We start from the raw sequence: 25,992 nt of genomic DNA, 5'->3' as shown, positions 1-25,992 counted from the left end.
GATGGAGTGCATTTACCGGTATCACTCACACCATAAAAAAAACATTGGCATAGCCAATAGGTCTCTCCTTTGGGACATTATAAGTGTTTAGCCATGCAACAGTGTTTGTTGCAGCAAGGATATTGTGTGGATATCTAAACACTTATAAGGTCCCAAAGGCGAGACCTATTGGCTATGCCAATGCTTGTTTTTTATGGCTGCTGTGAGTAACCAATTAATGCTTGTTGTGTATCAACATGAAAATAGTAAATAAAAAAAAAGGTTATCAATCAATACAACCACAAAAACAAAAAAAATCTAATAAATGACCTTGTGGTTATAACTACAGTATACAGCGAATCACAAATGTCTCTATATAATAGAGTTAAATATCACAAGCCGAGCTACAAACTGGATACTGGAAGTCTTACAGATACTGGAGGCAAAGGAGCCTGGGCCAGCAACGAGAACTATTGTGTTGCAGCAACTGTTTAGCTCCTACTACTTTTCCAAGATCAGGGAAGAGCTAGGTCATGCTTAACTCCAGTGACTGACGTGCACCCCTAGGCTGCGGTCAGCATGTGGCAGACAGTAAAGCCTAATGGAGCCCAGCTTCACTCCCCCGTCTGGCACCCCGTCCGCCCTCCTCCACTCGAAGCTAATTGCCTCAAATGGGGATCATGATCAGATTATCCTCACTTGAAGCACCAAAAGAGTTGAAATTTACAAAGCTCCTAATCCGCCAGAAAGTTTGGGATGCCAAAGCCGCCCATGTCCTACAGGAGGTAGAGTTTAGTGAGCCCAACGAGGGGGGTCACTGTCTTATTTGCTAAAGGAATGGTATTACTGCATAAATTCTGGACCGGGTGGTTACTGTGGAGGTGGGAGGTGACCCCACATTGATAACGGGGAGTCTGGTGTCAGGCATTACTAACCTGTGAACTTGGTTGGGCAGTTTATAGTCCAGGGCAGTCAAACGCCACTTGCCAGAATTACAGGTAGGTAGATAGGCCTACACATGATGAATCTAACTGGAGGCCCTTCTCATAGGCATGTAGCCAGCCCTCCTGGACCTAGGTTGGGCACCACTGCTCTTGCACCCCTTCACATTTGCAGGGCACCACCCAGAAGTCGCAAACAGCAAGGAAATGCTCACTTGCATTTGGGAGCACTGGAGAGAACTACAGAAAAGCCGGAGACCAACTATGGTGTCATTTGGTAAAAAAGCTAGGTACATTTGTAAAATCATAGTTTGGCGGGCCTTCGAGGATGTCGTAATTACGCGTCCGTGCCTCCAAGTTAATCTTCAGCATGGGTGTCCGTTTCACCGAGGTCTGACTTTCATTTCAGGGAATACAGCAGATTTAATTGTTTACAGAAACGAAGCTGCGAAACCCTAAAAGAGAATTAAAAGCGGACTTGGAAAAGCCGAGAGAGAAATACAGAATGCAAAAAGAAAATGAAAAGCAGAAATAAAGTTTAAGGGAGGAAAATAGTAAGAGAAACTGAAAGGCAAGATGAAGTACTGACAGAAAAAAAAGAAAACCTAAAGGAAACTTAAAGGCAAGATCCAATTGAACGACGATGACATTTTCAGGTTAAACAAGCCTGAAAGACAGCACTGGGCAGGAGGTGGTGTAGGGGCGGCAAGCAAGCTGTCTCTATACAAAATGAGTTTTAAGCACTCGTGCTTAACACTCGTGCTTGTGCTAGCATACCGCTTGCGAGAGCAAGAAGCGGCGTGCGGACCATGTGTGTTTTTCAATTAGCGCGCGCGCCGCCTCTTGCTCCCTCAAGGTGAAAGCAAGCACGAGCGCTGAAAAAGAGCTGACCAATTTCTAAAGGTTATCTCCTAGACAGAGCATGCGCGCTGCCTATGCGAGACCTAAAAATCTATTTATGGTGTACTGCCGCTCCTTTTTTAGTTCTGAGCCAGGGGTGGGGGAATCCTATCGCCCGACACCCGAACCATGTAGATTGTTTAATGTCTATTTTGTCTGACGGACAAGAAGACATTAAATCACTAAACACTGGTCTCTGCCCTCCAGCTCCGTGGCTCTGTGATCTGGAAGCGCGATGCCGCTGCCCCAGAAGTGGAGCTGCGGGGCTGACACAGAGATAGACAGAGAACTGCACTGTCTCTGTGGCTGCTGGAAGGTAGAGGCCAGTGTGCGCAGGAGCAGATGGACGGGCACAGGGCCCCAAGAGTGGAGCAGGGCTGGAGACCTAGACCAGGCCCGGGAGGCAGCAGACATAAGCTCCCAGTGCACTGGAAGACAGTGGCCGAGTAGGGGCTCAGAAACATACCCCGAGAGAGGAGGAACAGGCCTGAGGCTGCCTAGAGGCTCTAGGGGAAAAGGTCGGTCTGCATGAGAAAGAGGCTGGCCACGGGGGCAGAGACAGAGACAGGCTCACAGAAGCTATGATCGGAGCAGTGGGCAGGCTGCTCAGAGGGAAGGCCCGGAAAAAAATTATCAGTGTCAGAACCGGGTGCAGAGAGAGAGGCAGCTCCGGGAATTACAGACCAGACTGGCACAGCAGAGAGCAGCCTGTGAACGGGGATAGGTGTGCAGGGCGGGCTCAGGGAGGGGCACACGCCGGGGAGGGAAAAATGGGCAGCCACCAGAGGAGGAGAGCCGGCAGCGTGGGACAGAAAAGAGACCGAGACACCGAGGCAGCCGCTCTGGCCCTGCCACAGAGCAGAGAGAAGAGGCTGCAGTTAAGGGACTTCCTAGGATGCAGCTGTGGAGCAGCTACATTACCAGTGCTAGGATCACCCTAAACCTCCAGTATGTCATGAGGCTGTAGCAGTGGGGGTACAGGCTGCACATCCTTTCACAGACCATCTTCACTTGGCACTGACCCGCCTTCCATGACCCTCCACTTGCACCCCAATCTTGCGATCTCCCCTTATCCTTGGGGATTGGTCTTTCCCCTGTTTACAACGCTGCCCTTTTACCGGCCCTAACCAAAGAACCAACTCCAGCCCCTACCTGAAACCCGTGCCGGCTAACTCCCTCAGGTTCAAAGACTGTGCTATACACCCAGCCATAACAGGGGCCATCCCTAGCACTAACTTCTTCAAATGTTCCACAGCAGAATTCCTCGCTTTTTGAAAGATGCTTCCCAGCCTGCCTCTTCTCTCCTGCAATTTGTGCAAGGGCTTGATAGATCTGTTCTTCCCAGTACAGAATTAAATCGTGCTTAAAATGATTATACCCTCGGTAATGTACAGTCTTTGTGTGTCTTTCTCTAACCTGTGTATCCCTGATTCAGGCAGGATGGGCCCCTTAATGCGCCTGTCTTTTGGGTGGAGAGAGTAGGTCTTCCCCTACTCTCTGCACACACTTTATATACTACCCCCACTCTAGAGGTCAGAGAAATGGTCCCCTCCCCCTTGCCCCTCTGTACACATCACATTCACTGTAGTGCAGGGACGCAAGCTCTGTGTCTGTCCCATTGACCCCTCTGATCCGGATGGTTGCAAAGAGAAGGGTTCCACCTGCTCTGTGCGAGCTGCATATACCCACTTCTGGGTGCAGGGGGTGGTCTGCCCCTTACCTCATATCTCTCAAACTGTTCTCCTTCGCGCAGGTTGTTGGTCGTCCGCTTTTACCTGTCTCTAAAGTCCTTGTATGCATCCCTTTCTAGGTCTATGGAAGTTAGCTGTGTGCTCTTTTCCTCTGTTACTTTTCCTTTCTGTGAACGTACAACAGTGGCTCTTTGGTCCATTGGATGGGCTCTGTTCTCCAGTTCTCTATGCTCATTCACTGTATTTACACCCCTTGCTTGTGGTATCGCATGTTTCAGTTTCAGTTGTGAAATTTAAGTAAGTTGTTTGCGCCCCATAAAGGGTGAATTCTGCATTTGGGGGATGCTGTTGGAGTCTTTTAAGTTTTCAGTTTTTTTAGGTCTCGTGGCGTTTACAGCGCGAAGCGCTGTCTCGCCAGAGACCTATTGTCAGCGGCTCAGCTTTCCAGGAGAAAAGAGCTGGCCACGCGCATCGTGAAGAATCGGATCGGAGCGGGCCACGCGCACGTGAACGCGCGCTCCATTGAGCAGGCCACAATTCCCTTCCAATGCGCGCTTACACAGACCGTGAACTTTTAACGTTGTTTTTTCATTTTTAGCTTTCAGTTTCCTTAGGTTTCAGTTTTGTTCTTACAAGCTTTCCCACCGACTGTTGAAACGCGCTACCGTCACAAAAAACAAAGTGCAACATATTAGATGAGCAAGTGACATTCCCCTCCCAACAATCGCGTGTCAAAGAAGGGGAAAGCAGCAAGTTTGGCAAAATTCTGGAGGTCAATTAAGCTTCCCGTTTCGTAAGGAAACTCTTCGCCCGCCCCTCTCGATCCTATTAATTTCATCCAGGACTGAGACAACAGAAGTCAACAGTGATTTGTCGTGCGGGCAGCATTGGGCTTCCCTCTGCTCGCCAGACTCCCCGGCCCCTCCTTGCATGCATTGATAACAGCTCAGCCACAAGACTCACTTCGCACATGCCACCCTGTGTGTGTTTGCTGGAGGCTATGGTCGCGCGCATGCTGTCCAGAGAAATCGCAGACTGTTGGCACCAGGGTGAGGAGGGGGCAGGCGTAACCCACAGCTCTCACTTGTACTTGGAGACCCCACGCAGCCTAAAAGCGAACAGGAGGGCTTGGTGCATGGGTACCTTGTGCCCGAAGACACAGAACAAGACAGGATGGATCAAAAATGACTCATCGGCATCTGGAGTGGCACCAAGGTACACGAGCAGTATCCTAAAACTAGCACTACGCGCCTACCGACCATTACTATCGCCACCAGGCCAACAAAGAATCTGACGAACCTCTCCGTCAACGACTCCACAAAGTTATGTCACAGCACAGTACCTGCTCCCACAGCACTTACCACTACCCTGTCAACTCCTGGCGCTGAACACATAGTATTCATCCTAACTATATTGTCACACCACCTCTGACACCAATCATAACCCCAGAAGCACACCTGATCCCCTCCATACTGACTCAACAAACTGTCCACGAACCACCTACCCAACCTCAATGTAATAGAAAATGAATAGACTGTCGCAATGTATCGCCACGTTAACCCCGTTATATCGCGATCAATTTTGCATTACAAAAAGCTCAGCGGCAGGGACTCACCCTGGGTGCTGGGCGGATCCGGCGCTGCTCTGGCGCCCTGTGGTTGTGCTCTGGCGCCCTGTGGTTGTTGGGTCGGCGGGGAGGGCAGAGGCTGCTGAGGCTCAGCCGGCACGCTAACGTGCCGCTCAGGTGGGGGCAGGCAGCGGCGACAGAAGGAGTGTAAACTGGGCAGCAAGCAGGGTCTGCGTGATGTTATATTCTGTTTGCATACTGCGCAGGTATCCAGAAGCGTCCGGACTCGACCAAGCTGCATCGCTGCTATGGGGGCGACCACGGTTCCAAAACATGAAGTGGTGAGTGTTGCCAATATTTCCCCTATTCTGGAACGGCGCAACTCTTACTCCGCGCACGAGCACCGCCTCCAGTGTCTAACCGTCACAGGCCGCTCCGCCTTCCCATGGGGTGGGCGTGACCTGAAGGGAGTAGTGTTCAATTGTCTATGGCCTTCGCTCGTTGCCAGCTGATGTATTGTGTCAGTATTTGAAGAAATTGGGATGTCCTTTGCACTATGTGAGTCGCTGGTGCAACTTCAGATTTAAGCTGCACTCTAGCGAATCGGCCTTTGTCTCGAATTGAGGCCTAATTCTGGGCAAATCACTTAATCTCCCCGTGCCTACCAAATAATGAATGTGTACTTGTGTAACGTAACTGGTGCTCATGTAAAGCACTCCAATACCTTGGGTCGAGTTCGCGCTATGTAAATCTGCCCCCCCAAAAAAAGAAAACAAACATTCCCAATGCAATAGGTCTCTGCATTTATGAGAGTTTGTGCTATTGACACAGCACCACCCCAGCATCACTCGGCGCCACCCCAGCATCACTCGGCGCCACCCCAGCATCACTCGGGGCCACCCCAGCATCACACGGGCCCTCCACAGCATCACTCGGGCTCCCCCTGTTTCTGTCCACCCACCCAACTCCTGAGAGCATGGTTATCCAGGCCTCCACGTCCCAAACAGTCTTCCCGGCCGCACCAGGAATCCAAAAGGCTGGAACAGTTTGGCAAGAAACTGTTTTCCTCCCTCAGTCTAGGGTTGCGAAGCATTAATACTGCATGCCTTTTAGACGTTTACACCCACTCTCTGTGGGATACAGTGGCAGACGTGCTGCCCCAGTGTCCGGAGGAGGCCAGGGCACGGCTCGCCCAAGCTCTTGCTGAGGGGTGGGATGCAGCACGGTACTCCATCAGATGTGGACTTGACACCACGGACTCGCTGGGTAGAGCGATGGTAACGACAGTGGCGATTCGTCATCACGCCTGGCTGAGATCCACAAACTTTTTGGGGGATCTTCAGAGCACTCTCATGGACATGCCTTTTGATGGCCGTCGCCTCTTTGGCGACAAAGCAGATAGTGCGCTGGAACGCTTTAAGGACTCCAGGGCTAAAGCCAAGTCCTTGGGCCTGTCGACACAGCGCCAACAAACTTCTGCTATTCGCCCCTTTCGTCCAGCCACAGGCCGCAGAACCAACCTCAACGCGGTCGTGGACGTGCATTCAGCTGTGGCGGAGCAGGGGGGACAGAGAGCTGGTCAGTCCACATCCGCTCCTGCAGCATCTGCCTCAAAGCCTTCCTAGTCTGAGTTTTCAGGCCCATTCCATGCCATTGGGAGGCAGAGTTCGCCATCACCTGCTCCACTGGCGTACCATCAATTCGGACAGGTGGGTGCTCCAAATCATCCAAAGTGGCTACTCCAGCCATGCGACCGCAGTACCACCGCATGTCAGGGGATCACTTGCAACTTCTGCGGGAGGAAGTTACGGCCCTCTTGGCCAAGCGGGCCATCAAGCGCGTTCCTGGCCCAGAAGTAGGACGGGGGTGTTACACCCACTACTTTCTGGTTCCCAAGAAGGGCAAAGGGGGCCCACGCCCTATCTTGGACCTCAGGAGCATCAGCGGCTTCCTCCAGAAGGAGAAGTTCAAGATGCTGACGCTGCGGTTCACGGTGAGCCACAAGCACTTTCAGTTTACCGTGCTCCCCTTCGGCATCACCAGTGCCCCTCGGGTGTTCTTGAAAGTGATGGCGGTGGCCGCAGCTCATCTGCGCAGATTAGGGGTTCCAGGCTTCCCCTATCTCGACGACCGGTTGTTGAAAGCAGGCTCGCCCCAAAGAGTCGTCTTTCAACTCCAGACTACGGCCGACCTCCTGCATTCGCTGGGGTTCTCCATCAACGTGCCGAAGTCACACTAGAGTTCCTCCCAAAAGCTCCTCTTCATCGGAGCGGTTCTGGTCTCGGTGCAGTTTCGGGTTTACCCCCCTGAGCAGCGGGTTCGGGATATTCAGGCTCTGATTCCGTTCTTTCAGCCTATATCCCGGGTTTCGGTCAGGATGACCCTACGGCTGCTGGGTCCGATATCCTCCGGCATCCTGCTGGTACATCACGCTAGGTGGCGATGCCGGCTCTGCAGTGGGACCTAAAGTGCCAGTGGGCACAACATCAGGGCAACCTGTCCGACCACGTCCTGAGGCAGTGGTGGCTCACGGCCCGCGATTGGGTCAGTGGCAGATCCCTCACCCTTACCCAACCGTAGCACACACTGGTGACTGATGCGTCCCTCCTGGGATGGGGGGGGGCCACATGGGAGAGGCGGAGATCAGAGGCCTCTGGTCTCCGGCGGAGTCCTGGCTCCATATCAACCTTCTGGAGCTTCAGGCGATCCGACTTGCACTGAAGGCATTCGGTCCCTCTGTCCGGGGAAGTGTAGTGCAGGTGATCACGGACAACACCACCGACATGTGGTATTGCAACAAACAGGGCGGGGTGGGGTCGTGGACCCTTTGTCAGGAGGCTCTGCGCCTCTGGACATGGCTGGAACATCAGGGCATCACCCTGGTGGCTCAACACCTGGCAGGTTCTCCGAACGCTAGGGCGGACGAACTCAGTCGTCGGTGCATGATGGATCACGTGCGGCTTCTGAACTCTGACGTGGCGCAAGGTCTCTTTCTGCAGTAGGGAGAGCCTTGGTTAGATGTATTCGCCACCGAAGAGAACTCTCAATGTCATCAGTTCTGCGCGTTGTAGTTTCCAAGGCGGCACTCGCTCGGAGACGCATTATTTTTTTTTTTTTGTTTCAAAAACCTTTATTGTGTCATCATAGTTTTACATTCAGTTAGTTGTAGCATGAGTACACTCAGTTTATCATGGATCTTATACATCATAATAAGCTGAATATGTTGCAGAGGTACATAATATGAATTGCGTAGTCGTAACTGTTATTATAATATATATATATATATATATATATATATATATATATATATATATATATATATATATATATATATATTATTTTTTGTTGTTTTTAAAGAAGGGGGGGGGGTGACATCTTCTTTCTCTTGAAGCATATATATAACTTTATGTAAGTTGAGCTTCTGCTCCTTGTTGTAATTCCGGAATATAGTTATGGACTAACCTCAGGTGATGGGATCTGTAGGGGAGGGTCAGAGATATTTCCTCGGAATTCGTTCCATTTACTACATATTTTGGTCCATTTCTTTGGGCAACCCCTGTGTGTGTAAACGGCCCCTTTAGCTACCATGGCATTGTCCATGTCTCGCTCCCATTGTGAGCATGTGGGCGATATCCCGGATCCCCAGTTTCTAGCTATATTCCGCTTTGCAATTGTTATCCCTAATGTGGCCCAATTTTGCAAGGCTGGGTTGAGATCGGTGGGTTGCCAGATATTAAGGAGGCAACATTTTGGATCGCATGGGACTTCTGCTCCACCAACCTCTGAAATTACCGCCAGCACCCTTTCCCAGTAGTGTTGTATGTTGGGGCATTCCCATATTATGTGATTAAAAGTTCCAGTATGACCGCATCCTCGCAGACAAAGTTGGTCCGGTGTGTGTCCCAGCTTATGTAATGTGGTGCGTGGGTAATATACTCGGTATAGTATTTTCAGTTGGATGAGTTTAAGTCGAGATGGAATTGCTGCCTCGCGGGCAGATGCTAGTGCGTCCATCTAGTCCGATTCCTCTATGTCCCCTAGTTCCGTTTGCCATCTGGCTTTTAGTGCAGTCATGGGGTTCGGTTGATTATTAATTAATTTTTTATATGTGAGGGAGGTAGCTTTTTTGTCCATATAATCCGTAAGAAGTCTGTCTTCCAAAGGGGAGGATTCCACCAGCGTGGTCTCTGGGGGATTGCACTTTGCAGTGCGTGTTTTATCTGCAAGTATCGATATTGTTCTGTATCCGCCATTTCATATTTCGCTTGTAGATCTGTAAATGGTATCACCGCCCCTTTTACCCATAGATCACCTATTTTAGAAATTTCTACGAGGTCCCATTTATCGAATCCCCTGGTATTCGCTAGGCTGCCCAGGCGTCGCTTTTCCCATAGAGGGGTGGCCTGTGTCAGTACCTCTTCCCATCCCAGGGCCCTTTGTGGATCGTGCCATATTTTAATCGTGTGTGCTGTTGTCCCGTGAGTACAGTCTGTTTTCTGTTTGTGTATAGTGTCCACATCAATCGATTAGCCGTTAGTATTCTTCGATCTAACCTAAATGCTGGCTCGTCTTGTGGGACGTGGAGCCACTGGTTTATTATCAGTTGTGAGGCCCAGTAGTACAATTTGACGTTCGGGAGGGCGATACCTCTGTCGTACCAACTTCTCGTTAGTTTGTGTTGTGCTATTCGGGGGGGCTTTCCATCCCACAGTAGTGTAGTTACTTCCGCTTCGATGGTTTTGAAGTATTTAGGAGGGAGTGGAAAAGGGGTATTTTGCAGTGCATAGAGAAATCTTGGCAATGCCAGCATTTTGAACAGTGCTGCTCTTCCCAACAGCGTCAACAGGAGGGATCTCCAATGTTCTACATCAGTCCGGAGTCGTTCCAGGGGCTTCATTAGGTTTTCTTCCATGAAAATGGACTCTGTCGGCGTGACATCTATTCCTAGGTACTTGAACCCCCTAGTCGTGACTTGTAGTTCGCAACCCCGGGGGAGTAGCGGCGTAGGTCCGTGCAGTACGTATTGTAGCGATTTTGTCCAATTGATCGTATATCCGGATACTTTCCCATACGCGGTTAGAATGTCTAGTAGAAACACCAGTGACCTCGCCGGGGATGTTAAGTATATGAGTACGTCCTTGGCATAAAGCGAGATGCGATCTTCCCAGTCCATTTCCCTTCTCATTCCGTGAATGGACACGTCTTGCCTGATCCATGCTGCAAGCAGTTCCTGCACTAGGGCGAATAAGAGCGGCGACAATGGACAGCCCTGTCTGGTGCCTCGTCCCAGTGTAAATTCTCTGGAAATTTTCCCGTTTGCTATCACTTGTGCGAGGGGTTCCGTATATAAAAGCTGTACCCAGGCGCAGAATTTTGGGCCAATCCCCATTTTCTGAAGCACTGCAAAGAGGAAAGCCATTCCACCAGGTCAAAGGCCATCGTGGCATCGAGGGAGAGGATGGCTGCATCTTTCTGTATCGCCGATGTACGGGCCAATACCGCGTTTAAACGTCGCAGGTTGAGGGAGGTGTTACGTCCTGGCATGAATCCGGACTGGTCTGGGTGCACCAGTTCCGTAAGGTGTGGTTGCAGTCGCATTGCTAAGGCTTTGGCCAGTATTTTTGCTTCTGCGTTCATTAGCGATATTGGCCGGTAAGATGCAGGTAAATGTGCTGGTTTGCCTGGCTTGTGCACAGCTACGATTGTAGCGATTCGCTGGTCCCGTGGTAGCAGACCCTTATCCAGACAGTCGTTAAACATATTGAGCAAGTGGGGTGTGATCGACCCTGCCACTTTCTTATATAGTTCAACTGGTAGTCCATTTGGACCCATTACTTTCCTGGTGTGGAGTGCCGCCAGTGCCCGTCCCAACTCTTCTGCCGAGAGGTCCCTGTCGAGGTCCTCCATATCTTCCGATGTGAGTGTGGGCATCTTAATGTCTTGCAGAAATTGCACGTTCTCCCTTATTGTAGTTACAGCCTGTGGCGTATATATCTTCTCAAAATGCAGTGCTAATTCTTCCACTATTTGCTCCGGCTCGGTTGTGAGAGTACCATCTTGTAAACGAATTTGCGCTATCCATCTGTTTGCTTTCTCACGCTTTTCTATCCATGCCAGCATTTTTCCCGTTTAATCTCCTAATTCGTAAATTCTGTGGGGAGACGCATTTTTGTCACAAGTTGAGTTGCAGTCTGTTATACGCCTTTCTGCCTATACCACTTCTGCCCAGAGTGCTGAAGAAGATCAGACGCGACCGGGCCCAAGTCATCCTTGTGGCTCCTGATTGGGTACGAAGATACTGGTATCCCGAGCTACTCAGTCTGTCAATTGATCCCCCGATCCGACTGCCTAACAGCATTCTGTGCATCCTTGGCACCATTACCAGCGACCCTGGACAGGGCCTCCCCGGATGCAGAGGACATAAACGTGATGCTAGTTTATTTACTGAAGATGCAAGTCTCATTAAGGTGTGTGTGCTCCCGAAGGCGACGGGAGCCTTCCTAAGTACACAGGCTTTTAATGAGAAATGATTATTATCGTGGCGCTACAGATTCCTTTTCAAAGAGCTAGGACCATTTCCGAGGACCACGGGTCGGCTCCTGCGTGTCAGAGTGGGAGTGTGGCAGTGAGGGGAGACCCGAGCCCGAACGTTAGTGACTTTCCCATTCATGACACACTCCTCTCACAGAGACATTGTTTGTTCCAATGTGCTCGGGCCTTTCACAAGAACACATGTCTTTCAGTATACCACTCACTCCCTGGTGTTACTAACAAGAGGATTTTGAAGGGTAAATAAATGTGGGAAGTTGGGAAATCGACACTATAGCAGCAATAAGTGAAACTGTGTTGTTCAACCATGGGGATGGAGAAGGTTAACATGAAACGAGAGCCCCCCACTACCTCCGAACTAGGGCCATATTCAGGGGGGTGGGGGTGGGACTACTGGCGCAGCCGCCATTACAAAAGCTGAATAGAAAAAAGAGCCCTTTCTGGATCTTTGTCTGTATCTCAAGTGAGTGCAGCAGCTCTGATTAAGCATTGTGTATGTTGGACTGCCCTGGTCCCAACCTGTATTTCTCTCTCAATTCCTCAATATAAGAAGAAACCCACTGTCATAAGTATACCAAGTTGTACATACCCACTTTATGCCATGGATTGTTATTGCTGTACCTCCGCAAACAAAACCTGGCGGGCAGCGCAGTGACATCTCAGGTGTATAGGCAGCCTGTGCTGCGATCTGCTTCAAGTATCTCTGCAAGCAGAATTGTACTGCACGGACTGCCCTGGGAAATCTTTCTATCAAGTTCACTTCCTGTATACAAAGTGGCCCCTAGACATAGTAAGGCATTACACTGAGTATTTATCGGACTTGTCTCCTAGCCATTGAATCGCCAATGTAGCTGAGCAGCACTATACTATAGCAGATGATTTGGTGCACCCAGTCCTCTTCCAATAGGCCTCAGAATTTTCACATTTTCAGGATCCATGGCCTCATAAATTTGTTTTAGTTGGGCGGGTATCACGCTGGCAAAATCGGAGAAGTGCACAGCGGACCGAGGATCAGGACCCGCCACCTATCAGGACCTGGAGTTCCGACTCCCTTGTCTCGCCGAATGACTTCGATGTACACTGTGAAGTTGAAGAGCGTTTAGACTTCTTGTCTGTATGGGCCATACCAGACTTCAATGATGACTTCTAATGCGACAATGAATGTCTGGAGAGGCTCTGCAAACGGTCCGGGGGCTTTCCAGGCAAACTGGATCGCAAGCTTTGTGGAGTCGACTGGTTTAGGGCAGCGAGGAACTTGAGGGACCGCTCCCTCAGTGCCTAGAGGGCATGGTGTGGCAGTCCTCACACGCCTTGGAGTTGTGTCCCGGCTCTAGGCATCACAAACTAACCAAGTGAGGGTCTGTCACAGACATTTGCCTATGACAGGCCCCGCATGGTGGGAAAGCAGCCAGTTTCTTTGGTGACACCCTCAGCATCGGAGATGAAAAATCTTGTAAAGCATCGACAAAAAGTTGAACAATGCTAGTCTAAAAACGACTTGGAAATAGCTCAGACCGGATCAGTGTTATCTGGCATAGCAAGGAAGGAACTGACTTCAGCGCTCCAAGGTGGTGCCTATATATGTATTGCACTCATCACTTCCGTAGCGGCCGATACAGAGCTGAATGATGCCTCCTATCAGCGTGCAGGTGTACTGTTAGAAAATCTTCTGGATCCAGTCTGATGTTTGTGGATATTCTACTGTAAGGATTCTGCAGCTATATCCTCTCTACCAGATAAGGCGTTACAGAAAGTAAGTAAATAGTTCTTATAATCTGATGGGTACAAAGCACATATTTAAATTAAAGCAGAAGTAATGTAGAGTATGCAGTGTCTTCCCTTTGGCAGTATGGTTGATGAACCTTTGTTCAACTGTTATATCCATAGAGAGTCTGTGTATTGCACTGTCACTCACATCTCATTACCCTCTCTGAAATCAAATTACCTCTTACATTCACTCTTTCGGGACTCTATTTAGATGACCGGACTCTTAATGGATTAAAACATTGAGTGCTACATTCAAATATTTTAGTAAATTTGTTCACACAGTTGGGGGGGGGGGGTCATTCACCTACTCACTTAATATTAGGACATTGTTGGGGTGTTCAACTCTACCAACACCACACTAAAGTACCCTGTGAAACGTTTAAAATGATAAAATCACACTAGATTAATTTGCGGCCCTGAATTCTAAGGCACCCGAGCGTGATGCTTTTGAGCATGCTTGTCACTGCTTTTCTGCACTCTTTCCCTTAATACATTAAGTATGTGCTGCTGTTGTGTGGACATTCATAGCTGCCAAGAGTCCCTAATACACTTTAAGTCAATCCTTTCTTTTTAACAGATATCACATTGTCTTCTGGAACTTGATAATTTGCTGGTAACATTGTAACTAAAGGCTCAAAAACTACTGCAGTAAAGTGCAGTTGGTTAAAAAGCCACGATTTGCAAGGTGTCCCTTTGTGCTGTGTGAAACCTTCAGCTGTCATGAATTTTGTTGGCATGTGGAAAGACTTGTCATGTTTTCACCACTGTCCCATTTGCATGATAACAGCACCCTTTTCACATGTATCACACACTACACCTTCCGTTGAATGTTTCAAGATGAGAGACTTTGTTAGGTGACTTGCTATTGATCTGGACTTGTTGGAAAATTAGCTGATATATCAAAGGGTTATACCTATTCTGTCTCTGTGGGTACACATTGTCCAATAGTCTTATAAACCTGCCATTTCATCAGTCAGTGAAAGAATTGAACACTATCAAAAGATCAACTATGATTTTAATATTCCCAGATTCTCTACAGTGTATAAAATAATTGGATCTGATCTAAACTTTTCTTGTAAACTCAGCATCTTTAATACAAGCACACAAAGCTTGAGGAAACCAAATGAAGAAACAATATTTTAGTAGCATCCCTGAACAACAAAACTCAAGCAGAATGTTAGCCCAGTCTTCCTTGTTGCTACCTTGTACAAGAAAGTTACATTGTGTTTGCCCCTAAAGAAAGAAACAAAACAAACCCATTTTCTTTCACTTTTCCTTTTTTTGAATGCAAATTTAGTTTGTGGTTGAATATTTAGTTATCAGCGTTTATACGTTTACACTGATGAGGGCAATTTCCCTTTTAGTGGGGCTTTATCAGTTATTATAGGTTTAAAACTTAAAACAGTATAGCCGAATAACAATGCTACCTATTTTCTAAATGCTAATCTTTGCCCGTCCTACAAAAACGTTCAAACGGATACAGCCATAGACTGCTACCAAATGCTGTCTTTATCAATTGTGTCCACAGCTGCATGTTCATAGGTATGGGGAACTGTTTCCATCACCAAAACAGACTCTGCAGATTAGTGTTTGTAGTGTTAGGGAATTTATCCATTTTGATCATGAAGGATCAACTCCTTAAACAAGTCCTGATCGGTTGGCTGATATTTTCCAAAGCATGTTGTATTCACTATTTAAAAGAGAGAGTGATCCATAAGACCTGACATCGGGGGGGGGGGGGGGGGGGAAATCATACCCTGCTTTGGAAGTACTACCACCAGGGTCTCCCTTGTAGACCTCTCTGATACTCAGTTTTCGCGTGCTACCAAGTAAACCATCGGTAGTTGTGGGGCAAGTGTTTGTTTATAGGAAATCAAAATCAAAAAATTGTGGGTAGTTTAACCATCCGGAAATGCATGCATTCTAAGTCAGTAAATGAATTACCAGGATGGGAATGTACACATCTGTACTTAATGTGTTGTGTATGTAGTGTTCTTTTCACATTGAAGCATGCGTTTAACCAGTTAAAAAAAATGCATATGCTGATGCAGATTAGTTGCACATTTACACAAGCAAACAATTCAACATGGTGAAAAACCCCCTAGCAAAAATGTCCTAGATTCTTTGTCAAATGTAAGCATGATCCTCATGGAGAGAATCCCTAACCTGATTTCCTCTGCTTAGTGAATTTAGCCCTCTGTAAGCAATCTTAATTATGTTATGGGGAAACAACTTGTGCTTAAAATGTCCCTTCCTTTGACTTTATTTTTCATAGGCTATTTCAAATTAATTTCAAGGCAATTGACTCACCCTGCATGATTCCTTGTTTTACTTTTTGTAGGTGGAGTCATTTATTTTGGACCAAGATGACTTAGAAAATCCTATGTTGGAGACTGCTTCAAAACTACTTTTGTCTGGAACTGCTGATGGTGCTGACCTGAGGACGGTAGACCCAGAAACACAAGCAAGGCTAGAAGCTCTGCTTGAAGCTGCCGGTATGTGTTCTCTTTCATTATCATAGTAGCAAGTTTTCATTTTAGACTTTATAACAAACAGTGGTATAGAAGACCTTTTGAAAGTATTTTCTGGTGCAGCAATAGTGCAATGAATTAGTTATGAGACATTACCATCAAATTGTATGGTGGCAAAAGAAGGTTCCAGTGTTTGGCACTCTTGTAAGACAAATGTGGCTTATCTTAACGTTAATAGCAGCTTAGTTCTTTTGGGACTTGCCTCTCTTTAATGTTCAGAGCCTCCCACTTTACTGCCACATTTTGATTTGCTTATCAGGAGCTGTAATTTAGTCCTGGTTGAGCCAGCGGTATTAAAACGAAAATTAATACTTGATGGTTGGAATTCTGGATTGACCCAAGCCTCCTCCTAAGAGACCTTATATTTACTCCAGTAAATATCCATTCTTTTACCCATAATTACAGTTGTGTTGTCCTGAACTAACTAAGAATTGGACCTCTCATCCAAAAATAAATCCTTCTTATCACAGAAGTGATTTTATTGCGGTTAGTAAATATATTTTTTTCAGAATATTGTACAAATCCACAAAGCAGGCTTTTGTACAATGGTTAACCGTAAGGTCAGAGTCAAGGGAAGGAAGATGTAAAATCTGCTGGTAAATTGAGTTTATTGTAAGATAAGATAGCAATGACTTAATTCAGTCAAATTTTGTTCAATGCATTAATGAGACAATATAAGGATGTTTATGATTTTCCTTCGAAGTGTATAAATGAGCCCTGGCATACATCGTGTTTCTAGAATGGATATTTCACTTCTAATGCTTGTCAAAGACACATAGTTCTGATTCATGACCTGAAGAATGGTAACAGGGGTGGTAAATACTTAGCTATCTTTACTGTGGGATAGTGTGAAACAAATTACAGGATAATATGCAGAAGTCAGTTGCTTACAAGAGTTGAATGGTTTGCTGATTGCATACCTAATTAATAGAAACAAAAGACAGGGTATTAGGATATGGATTGGTATTAGGATAGGATAAGGTCCAAACCATGGCATATTAATTGGATGCAAATTGTTTCAGAAAATCTTCAGCCGGAGAGCCTGGTATTGGTTATTCATAGAGTGCATCAGGAGTAGACTTGGAGGTGTGGGTGAAAAAACACCACACATTAGCCGTCCACTTACATCATGAACATCGAAACCACAGCTTTGTATAAAGTAAATTCAAGAAGGTGCCTTATCAGAAAATCGGCAGGAGAGGTCAGTGTTCAGCGTGATAAAATTCAATTATGTACAACATCGCGTGTAGAAAGGGAAGTTTAGAGTAATCAGTTCTCCACTTTAAAAAAATAAATACATTTTAGCAAAAGGGGTGGAGTGAGTGAATGTTGAAGAAAAACCTCCGGGAGAATAGACCCAGATAAAGAGGCACACTAAAAAGGTGGTCAAGGAACAAGTATTATGAACATTTATAATTGTTCTTAATTAGTTAAATTATTAACCTTATTCTACTGCATATAAATAAAAAATTGCTATTATAGTATTACTATTGGGATGAGTCAACTTTATTAAAAGAAGGGAACAACTGTGGATAGAGTAAGTTATGAGAACATGTCAAAAAATTGGTTAAGATAAGGGTGAATGTGCAGTCCAAATAGGTATTACATGTGGTACACATACATAAGCAGTTAGCAGGAACAGGTTATGTTGTTCACTTATCGCAATTCAGTAATTGGTCATACAAAGTTAGTTAAAATTTCAGATTTGTGGTAAACAAACCAATACAATTTCAGTAATAATTTCTGAACCTAATGATTGATTAAAACTAAAGCTGCAATTGATTCTCTGTATGTTTATGGTCTAAATGGTGTAATAGGCAGGCAAGCTGGGGTTGCTACATCATAACTGAATATAATTCAACTGTCACAGTTAATAGTTGAGTTACGTAACTGTGAATCATTACATGCTAAGTAGGGGTGGGCGGAATTTGCGGAATTGCGTTACGCAAATTTCTGCGTAAAAAATCAATGCGAACACGCAGAAATTCCGCGAACACGCAATAGCGGTTTGCGTGCTAGGGGGAAACAAATCTTGCGAACACGCATTTGAGAACGCGAACAAGCAAATAATTTCGTGAAGTTGCGGAATGCAGAATTTTGGGCAATTTCGCATTGTCCGCGGAACGCAAATTTACCCAAATTCCACGAGCAGAATGGAATTTACCACCCAGGCCTAAAGCTAAGCCGAAATTGCATCCAGTAAAAACAATAAAAAGTAATATGTTGCCAAAATAGTGTCTTTATCATAGGTTATACAATAGTATTAACCTCGTCCATGCTCGTGATGGCCGGGAGCCATCACGGGTCAGGGTGGGCGTGTGTGCAGGCCGGCCCCCGGCCGTCCGAATCCCCGCCCACTAATGGAAACGCCCGCACAGCACGGGAATTCCCCGCGCACGGAAGGGGTTAAGTTAGTCTATGGTGTTGACACCCTGAGCAGTCCAATTGTAATGGAACATCCATCGTCCGTGAGGGTGGCTGAGGATGTGGGATATGTCTCTACCGTTGCGGGATTTCTTGATTTTAACCACGATTTGTCATTAGGTGTAATTATTTAAAGATTCATTGAAATGTGCAGCTAAGGATGCGTTCATCGTGTGACATCTAATCCTACTTTTATGTTGGTTGATTAGGGACTTGTTTTTTTTTTTTTGGGCTAGCCTGCCCTTTGTAAAATAGGTTACGTGTGCAACCAAAGGAGGAGATAGCATACGTGAAGTTACAGTTTGAGTAAAGATTTACTGAGTATTTGACATTTCCATGCACATATTCTTTTATATGAAAAGTAAAGTAGCAGTTGAGGAAATTTGTATATAAATACTCAGTTGAAGAGCTAGTACAGTGCTCTATTGAACGGTTGAGCAAATGTCTTGGGTAGACCCTTGCTAATAATTTCATACAAAAATTGCAAAAAACACAGTTGATGGACAGAATGTAGAACAATGTCATACATTCACCCCAGTACAAGGATCTGGGCCTAAATCCATCGATTTTTTGCACTCCACACCACCCTGGGTTAGACACTGGCTATATGCAAATCAGCTCTGACCCTGCGCCTCATGGGAACAGTCCAGTCCGAACTACCAAGCCATGTCTTTCCCAGACCGGAATCAAGCATCCAAGGACCGGTTTCTGGCTATCGGCCTTCATCAGCCTGGATAGCTTGACTCCGGTGGTGTGGAGAGCCTGGGACTCACGTCTGAGCATACCCAGCACACTCGGGGTGAAAATTACAAAAAAACACAGTTGATGGACAGAATGTAGAACAATGTCATACATTCACCCCAGTACAAGGATCTGGGCCTAAATCCATCGTTTTTTTGCACTCCACACCACCCTGGGTTAGACACTGGCTATATGCAAATCAGCTCTGACCCTGTGCCTCATGGGAACAGTCCAGTCCGAACTACCAAGCCATGTCTTTCCCAGACCGGAATTTGCAATTTTCACCCCAGGTGGGCTGGGTATGCTCAGAAGCTGCTCGGCAACCACCCTTGGAGTGAGGAGCGCGCCCCTGACAGGTATGGGGGTGCCCCGGTAGGGTATAGTCTTGACAGGTGAAGTGATGGAGGGAGAGACAGCGCTCCTTACCTCAGCAGAACAGGCTGGCTAACTCAGAGTGGGCCCGGGCATGGCTCACGCTAATTAGCAGAAAGGATGGTGGCACGCTTTTACATTTTGAATCCGTTTTTTATCGGATATAACCTGTGTTTGAGCGTTATGAAATAAATATCGTAGCAATTCAAAAGAAGTGGTGGCCACCCACTTACCGTTTACGTCCGCAGCAGCCGTTCCTTCATCTCGCGGGCGGCGGCCACACACAGGACTGTTGGTTCGGCAGACGAGGGGGTCCCAAGTGTCCCTTAAAAGTAATGCGGAGTAATGGCACTTTCGTTGTGATGGTATGCAGAGTGAAGGTATGCGTAAAGAAAGTTGGGTTGTAAAGGTGTTTTACCGAGCACCATAGAGGTGATGCGGGTCATCAAGACACCTGTGCGGTCCGGGTCAAAGGGGGGTGTAATATAGGCAATTCGCCAATTGTTGGTGACATTCATGGTCATAGTCATCTGTAGACCTAATTACGATAGCTCCCCCCTTGTCTGCTAAGGGGTCATTAGCTAGGGTGGTGATGGCTGTGTTTCATTGGAAGGTAGGATGTGAAAAAGCTGTTTACTGTTACCCCGGCTACCTCCTTGAGGACAGCCTGTTCGAACGTGAGAGTTTCGTTTGGAACTTGGCCGGCATTGGGGGTGAATCTAGATGGATCATGTGGCTGTTCTGCTTTCCCTTGGAAAAATGCCATTGGGTGTATTATACTGAAAAAGTTGTATAATTAGCAAGTGTCCCGAAAATTGTCCTGCTTTGGAGTCTGGACCAACCCAATGCCCTTTTTTAGGTCTCGCCTAGTGATGCAGCGCATGCGCTGCTTGGTGAGATCTATTATCGTGGATTTCTGTTCGGAAGGGTGACAGGAGATGTGCACGCGCCCTGACAGGTGGTGTGTATGTGTACGGCTCGCGGCAGCGATGTGCACGGTAGGGCTCGCGTCTGTTCAGCACAGAGCGCCATGGCACGCTTTCACTTTCTCTCCGTCCCTCCCCCCTTCGGCTCTAGATCATCTCGGGAGCTCCCGGGGACCCTGCACGGCGTCAGCAGTCTGAGTCGGCTCGCCCTTCTTTGATTGTGGGCAAGTCACTAATCCCGGTCTCTTTCGCCTTGTTTTCCATGGGACAACTCTGCTTCTGGGGACATTCTTCCCAGACAAAATAATAGGTGCCAAGAGTAGTTGTGACGGTGTGCAATATCTGTAGTGCTCAGTGTTGATTTTCTTATCTCTTCTGGTTAGATCTTATTGAGTGTAACACTACGCTCTGTTTTTTTCCAAGCTCACCTTTCTTCTCCTTTATAGTACTGACTGCTTGCCCTTCCCCACACTGCACACGTCCCTGTTGCGGCCTTTGGCTCACTGTCCCGCCAACTAGTGAAGAATCTGTCACACCATTGAGTAGACCCTAAGAGAAGTGGAACTGGGCTGGGCCTCCTGGGATAGGTAGGGTAAGTGGTACAGGAATCATTGGAACTAGGAGGGCGGGACTAGTATGGATACCGTTAAGGGCCTTAGAAGGGTGCAGGTACTCGAGCTAAGCTAGACTATGAAATTCGTCCTATCTCCAGAGGGAAATCGGGACATTCTATTAATGCCACTTGTGTTCTCAGCTAAAGATCAGACTCCAGAAGAACTTGCACTGTTCTCCATCACATTCACTTGCCATCATATAGTAAATCATGAATCCAGCCGTCTCAGCTCGGAGTCATTTGACATCCCTTTTCGTGAGTGATCTACACTCCACTGCTGACTCTTATTTAGGCAGAGGGGCACATGACCCGCACCCTCACTGGATCGCACCCTGCTGACACAACCCAAACGCATATCAACTCTACATCAGTTGGACGGTGGGCTCACCCTGTGATATCAGTCTCCAGAGAAAACCCTCCACTTACTTACACTGCAATCCTTCTGGGGCAGGGCAAATCCATCTAAGAGAACCATGTATTTCTTGAATGTGCACTATTCAAGAAGTGTGCTACATAGGGATTCTTCAGTTTACATGACAAGCTCCAAGCCTAATGAATGTGCTCCATCTTCGTTCTGATGCTCGACAGTGGCGCTTAATATCTAGTTGAAAGGGGTGCACACAAAGTGTGCGTCGCTCATAGTCCACTGTCTCCTGCACACATGTTCCAGGCTATGCAGTGACTGGTGGCAGTAAAGTTCATGACTGCAGATGTTTTTACTGGTATCATTGGTGGGGAGGCAGCCTTCAAGCTCCCCATCATGTAAAAACTTCAGAAGCCCCCCCCCCCCCAATAACGGGGGTTATTTCTTACCCTAGTTGGGAAGGGGTGCGATGAGTGGGTAGGGTGTGAGGGTTGTGTGTGTGTGTCTGTTACATTACATGCCCTCTGTATGTTTGTAGTCTCCACAAAGGACACCGCACGTGTTTCTACATAAATAATAATTGCTGGCCACTCTGAGGTTACAAGCTTAAGGTGTCTGATTGACAGGGGTAAATCTACATCAGCCCCACCGCCAAACTGAATTAATCCGCTATCGCTCTGTCCCTCACTCTCCTTTTCTTGTATGCACCGTAGCCTAGCAGACCTGTCGTGAATGCCTGAAGCCAATCTACATGTCACCTTGAAGGAACGGAACCAGCCATGCATCTCAATACAACCCAGAAATCTTGAGAATGATCTGGAAAAGCCCTATTCTTTGACGAGGCCGCGCATGCCAGTGGTACACATTGTTGTCATTTGAGTGGTGTACCGTGTTCGTGGAGTGGACGCCGTCTGCGTCGTATGAGGCTCCCGGCAGCGTCGTATGAGGCTCCCGGCAGCGTTATTCAGTTTCAGAGGACACTCGCATGTGGCTCCCAGTCGTAGGTGTTTACGTATTGGAATACATCAACCTTTTATCTACCCCAAGCTGTGCCCTGCCTCTTTATTATAGAAGGAAGGACACACAGTGCACCTGCCTCTAACCACCAGCGTTCGGTGAAGGGCAGAACCTATGAACCAAACTACACTCTCGCAGCCCTTCCAGGCCCCTTGAATTTTAGTTTCTGGTAAAGATGGCAGATGCAGCGTGGGACATTTCCTTACTGTTACAAAAGCCTCCACTACAAGCTTTATAAGCAAACATGCCATTTGTCAAATGTACGTAGTGGGCGTTATTCAAGCTTTACCAGAGAAGTGCATTTCTTAATGTTTTAGTATCCGCAGCCGGTGGACCGGGAATAACTACAGAGATTACATGGTACAGCCTCTAGTAATACCCCTCTTTCCCCTGCTAGCCTCTGGCGTTCAAAGTGCTTTTAACCCCTTGCCCGCGGCCGGAATTCCACTCCTGTGCTGGACATTCCGATCGCGGGCGTGGTCATGACGGCCCCCAGCCGTCGTCAGCACACGAGCACTGTGTGCCATGACGGCTGGGGGCCGTCATCAGCATGGAAGGGGTTAATTAATGGATGTGATATGTTGTCAAGAATTACTTGATGATAGGGGCTGCGCTGAGCAACTCTTCATGATTAAAAGAAAATTGGTTCTTTTAATCATAATTCACCCAGGTTCTGAGGGACACAGGGTTAACCCCAGCTTTTTCAAGAATGAGCAACTCTTCATGAGCTATAAAATCTACATTTTGAGAGCAGATTGTTCGAGGCATGTGGGCTGCTAAATTCATATCTTAGCATTAGATCGCCGCCTAGTGTTGGGCTCGGATGATCGCACATTGTTGTCCTGGAAGAGTCTTCGAAGTATCCTGAGATAGGTGGCTCCTCCCCTGGACTACAGTGCGCATGGGCATCGGCTCCATCCCCAGATTGTTTTTTTCCGCCATTGGGTTCGGATGTGGTCTCGACGTCTTACTGTCGGAACCAAGTAAAACTAACTTTTAGCGGCCAAAAGGCCTCGATTTTCTTGCGTCGGTATTGTCTGCGCACGGTCTCGAGTCTTCCGTCTCTTGGAGCCGGAATAAGCGGAGTTTTTCTTCGCTCTCAGAACTTTGAGGCCTTCTCATCGCGACACGACTGCAAAACTTTTCGAACATGGAGCGGAGCCCGTTCAAGTACTGCCCGCTCTGTGGGTCCAAGTACCCACACATCGATCTACACCCCGTGTGTAACAAATGCCTTTCGCCTGACCACGACGACGGCAAGTGCAAGTTGTGTGCACAGTTCCGCTCAAAGAAGACTCTCAAGCTTCGGCGCGCGGTGCGCATGGAAGCTAAACAAGCGGCCCCGGATCCGGAGAACATCTTCGGCGACCAGGACGAAGAGGACCAGGGTCATCATCTCCAAATCTCCCCACCCGAGACGGAGGTCGAGGCGGATCCGGGAGACGACAACGGAGTTGCGGGTCAAGGCCTTGAATACGTCGACGAGGTAGGAGACGACGATGAGATTTATGGGGCCGCGGCAGACAGCTCGGGGGACGAGCTCTGCCCCGAAGGTTACGAGGATACCGACCGGGACACGGGATCGCCTGTCGGCCTTACCCAAGACCCGTTGCCGCAAGCCACAGCCCCGCCTTCGGGCCCGGCCACGGACTTACTTGCTGGGCAGACTGTTTCGAAACCGAAACCGAAACCATCGGGATCGACAACACCTAAAATGGCCGACCCGAAAACGAAACCGAAACTTAAGGACTCGAGTGTCCCTAAGATGGCTGCCGTGCCGGTGAAAACGACGGTGCCCGCTACCCCATCGACTCCGTCGACCTCCGGTCCGCAAAAGTCGAAAAAGTCCGTCGATTCCGATACTGCAAAATCGAAACCGACGCCAGAGGAGGGGTCCTCCAAAAAAGATGGTCGGCACGGGTCAGCGGCTACGACGCCGTCCAAACCCGCAAAAGTCGGCTCCAAGGAGGCTACGCAGGCACACGGAAAGAAGTCTGCGCCCCGAACACAGGAAACGGAGGCGGTAAAGACAGGATCCGCGCCCAAAGCGCACAAGGCCCACAAGGACGTCGGATCCGAGGGAAAGTTCAGACCATCCTCGTCAGCGCCGAAACAAACTGTGAGTGAGGCGTCCCCCATAGCCGAATCACTACAAAGAATCAGGGAGAAGGCCTTTGCCCCGTCGGCTCCGATACCATCGCCGCAGCCGCAAAAGGACACTCCAGCGAAGCCTTCTGGAAAACTTCTCTTTATTTTGCCGCCGAAGGAGGCGCCGAAAGCATTTTCAACCAAATCGGCACCGAAACAGGTGATTTCTTCACCGACTGGCCCGCTTCCACGTCGAATACTCGAATCAGAGGACGATTCAGAGCATTTCATCGACGCTGACACAGGCAAACTGACCCTCTATAAGAGGAAAATCACTTCGGAGCCAGTGGACTCCTATGTCATTCCACTAAAGAAGAAGAGGGTGCCCCTTGACGCCTCAGGCCTCACGGAACCAATCCAGCCTCCTCCGAGACGGAGCCCTACTCCCTCCCCAGAACACTCTGCGGGTGAGGGGTATGATGAAGACGAGCAGTACAATTTCCCTATCAATGAACCTGATGCACAACCGGATTCATATGATGACACTGGTGACCAGAACACCCAGGGTGTGGGGCAGGACCCGCAGCTTTTTAATGCACGTGCATCCCCGACTGAGGATTCAGCAGGTTTTCATGCACTACTCGAAAGGGCGGCAGCCAATCATGATGTGGACATGCATGCCGACCCGATTGAGGAAGACTTCCTTTTCGACACTTTTTCAGTCTCTGAAAGGACAGTAAAGACACTGCCTATGCTTAAAGGAGTCCTCAAGCATGCTGGGGACATATTTAAGGAGCCTACAAGAGCGAGAGTGGTCAACCCTCGCATTGAAAAAAAGTACAGACCTGCACCTGCGGACCCCGCATACATCCGGGGACAATTGCCACTGGACTCTCTTGTGGTCGCCAATGCCAGGAAACGTGCCAACTCCCAGACAACGGGTGAAGCTCCTCCCCCGGATAAGGAGTCCAAAGTGCTAGAGGCAGGGGGCAAAAGAGTAGCTGCACAGGCATCAAACTTTTGGCGCATCGCCAATACACAGGCACTCTTGGCGCGTTACGATAGGGCGCACTACGACACCCTAGAACAGATTGTACAACACCTGCCTCCACAGTTCCAAGAAGCCACACAACTGCTCATTGAGGAAGGAAAGCTAATCTCAAACGCAGCCATCAAGTGCGCACTTGACGCTGCGGACACAGCTGCTAGAGCTATCAACACTAGCGTTATGCTGAGACGACAAGCGTGGCTCCGCATCTCAGGGTTTAAACCGGATATTCAGACAACAATCCTTAATCAGCCAGTCAATCCTGATAGTCTGTTTGGTCCAGATGTTGACACCACCCTAGAGAAAATAAAGAAGGACACAGAAACTGCTAAGTCCATGGGGGCCCTGCAGTCACAACAGTTTCGTGGCAGCAATTTTCGTCGCTCAGGTGCACGTGGAGTCACCAGAGGACAGATGGGTCAGCAATCCCAGTTCTCTAAAGGTGGGGCACAATCCTCGTTCACAAAACAGAAC

General features: G+C 48.0%; 1 protein-coding gene across 14 annotated transcripts in view; it reads left to right on the top strand.

Annotated features, from left to right (window-relative positions):
• Positions 1 to 25,992, top strand: part of ANKRD17 (ankyrin repeat domain 17) — a 1,381,421-nt gene that overhangs the window by 128,097 nt on the left and 1,227,332 nt on the right. For all 14 annotated transcript variants that reach the window (XM_078676026.1, XM_078676025.1, XM_078676019.1 and 11 more), the window contains exon 2: positions 15,736 to 15,889. In XM_078676026.1, coding sequence (XP_078532152.1) covers positions 15,736 to 15,889 — 154 coding nt within the window. The remainder of the gene's footprint in view (positions 1 to 15,735; positions 15,890 to 25,992) is intronic.

The sequence above is a fragment of the Lissotriton helveticus genome, chromosome 2_1 (genome assembly GCF_964261635.1).
Source record: "Lissotriton helveticus chromosome 2_1, aLisHel1.1, whole genome shotgun sequence".
NCBI classification, from domain to species: domain Eukaryota; kingdom Metazoa; phylum Chordata; class Amphibia; order Caudata; family Salamandridae; genus Lissotriton; species Lissotriton helveticus.
The sequence above is the reverse complement of the archived record's forward strand: the minus strand, read 5'-3'. Positions and strand labels throughout refer to the sequence as shown.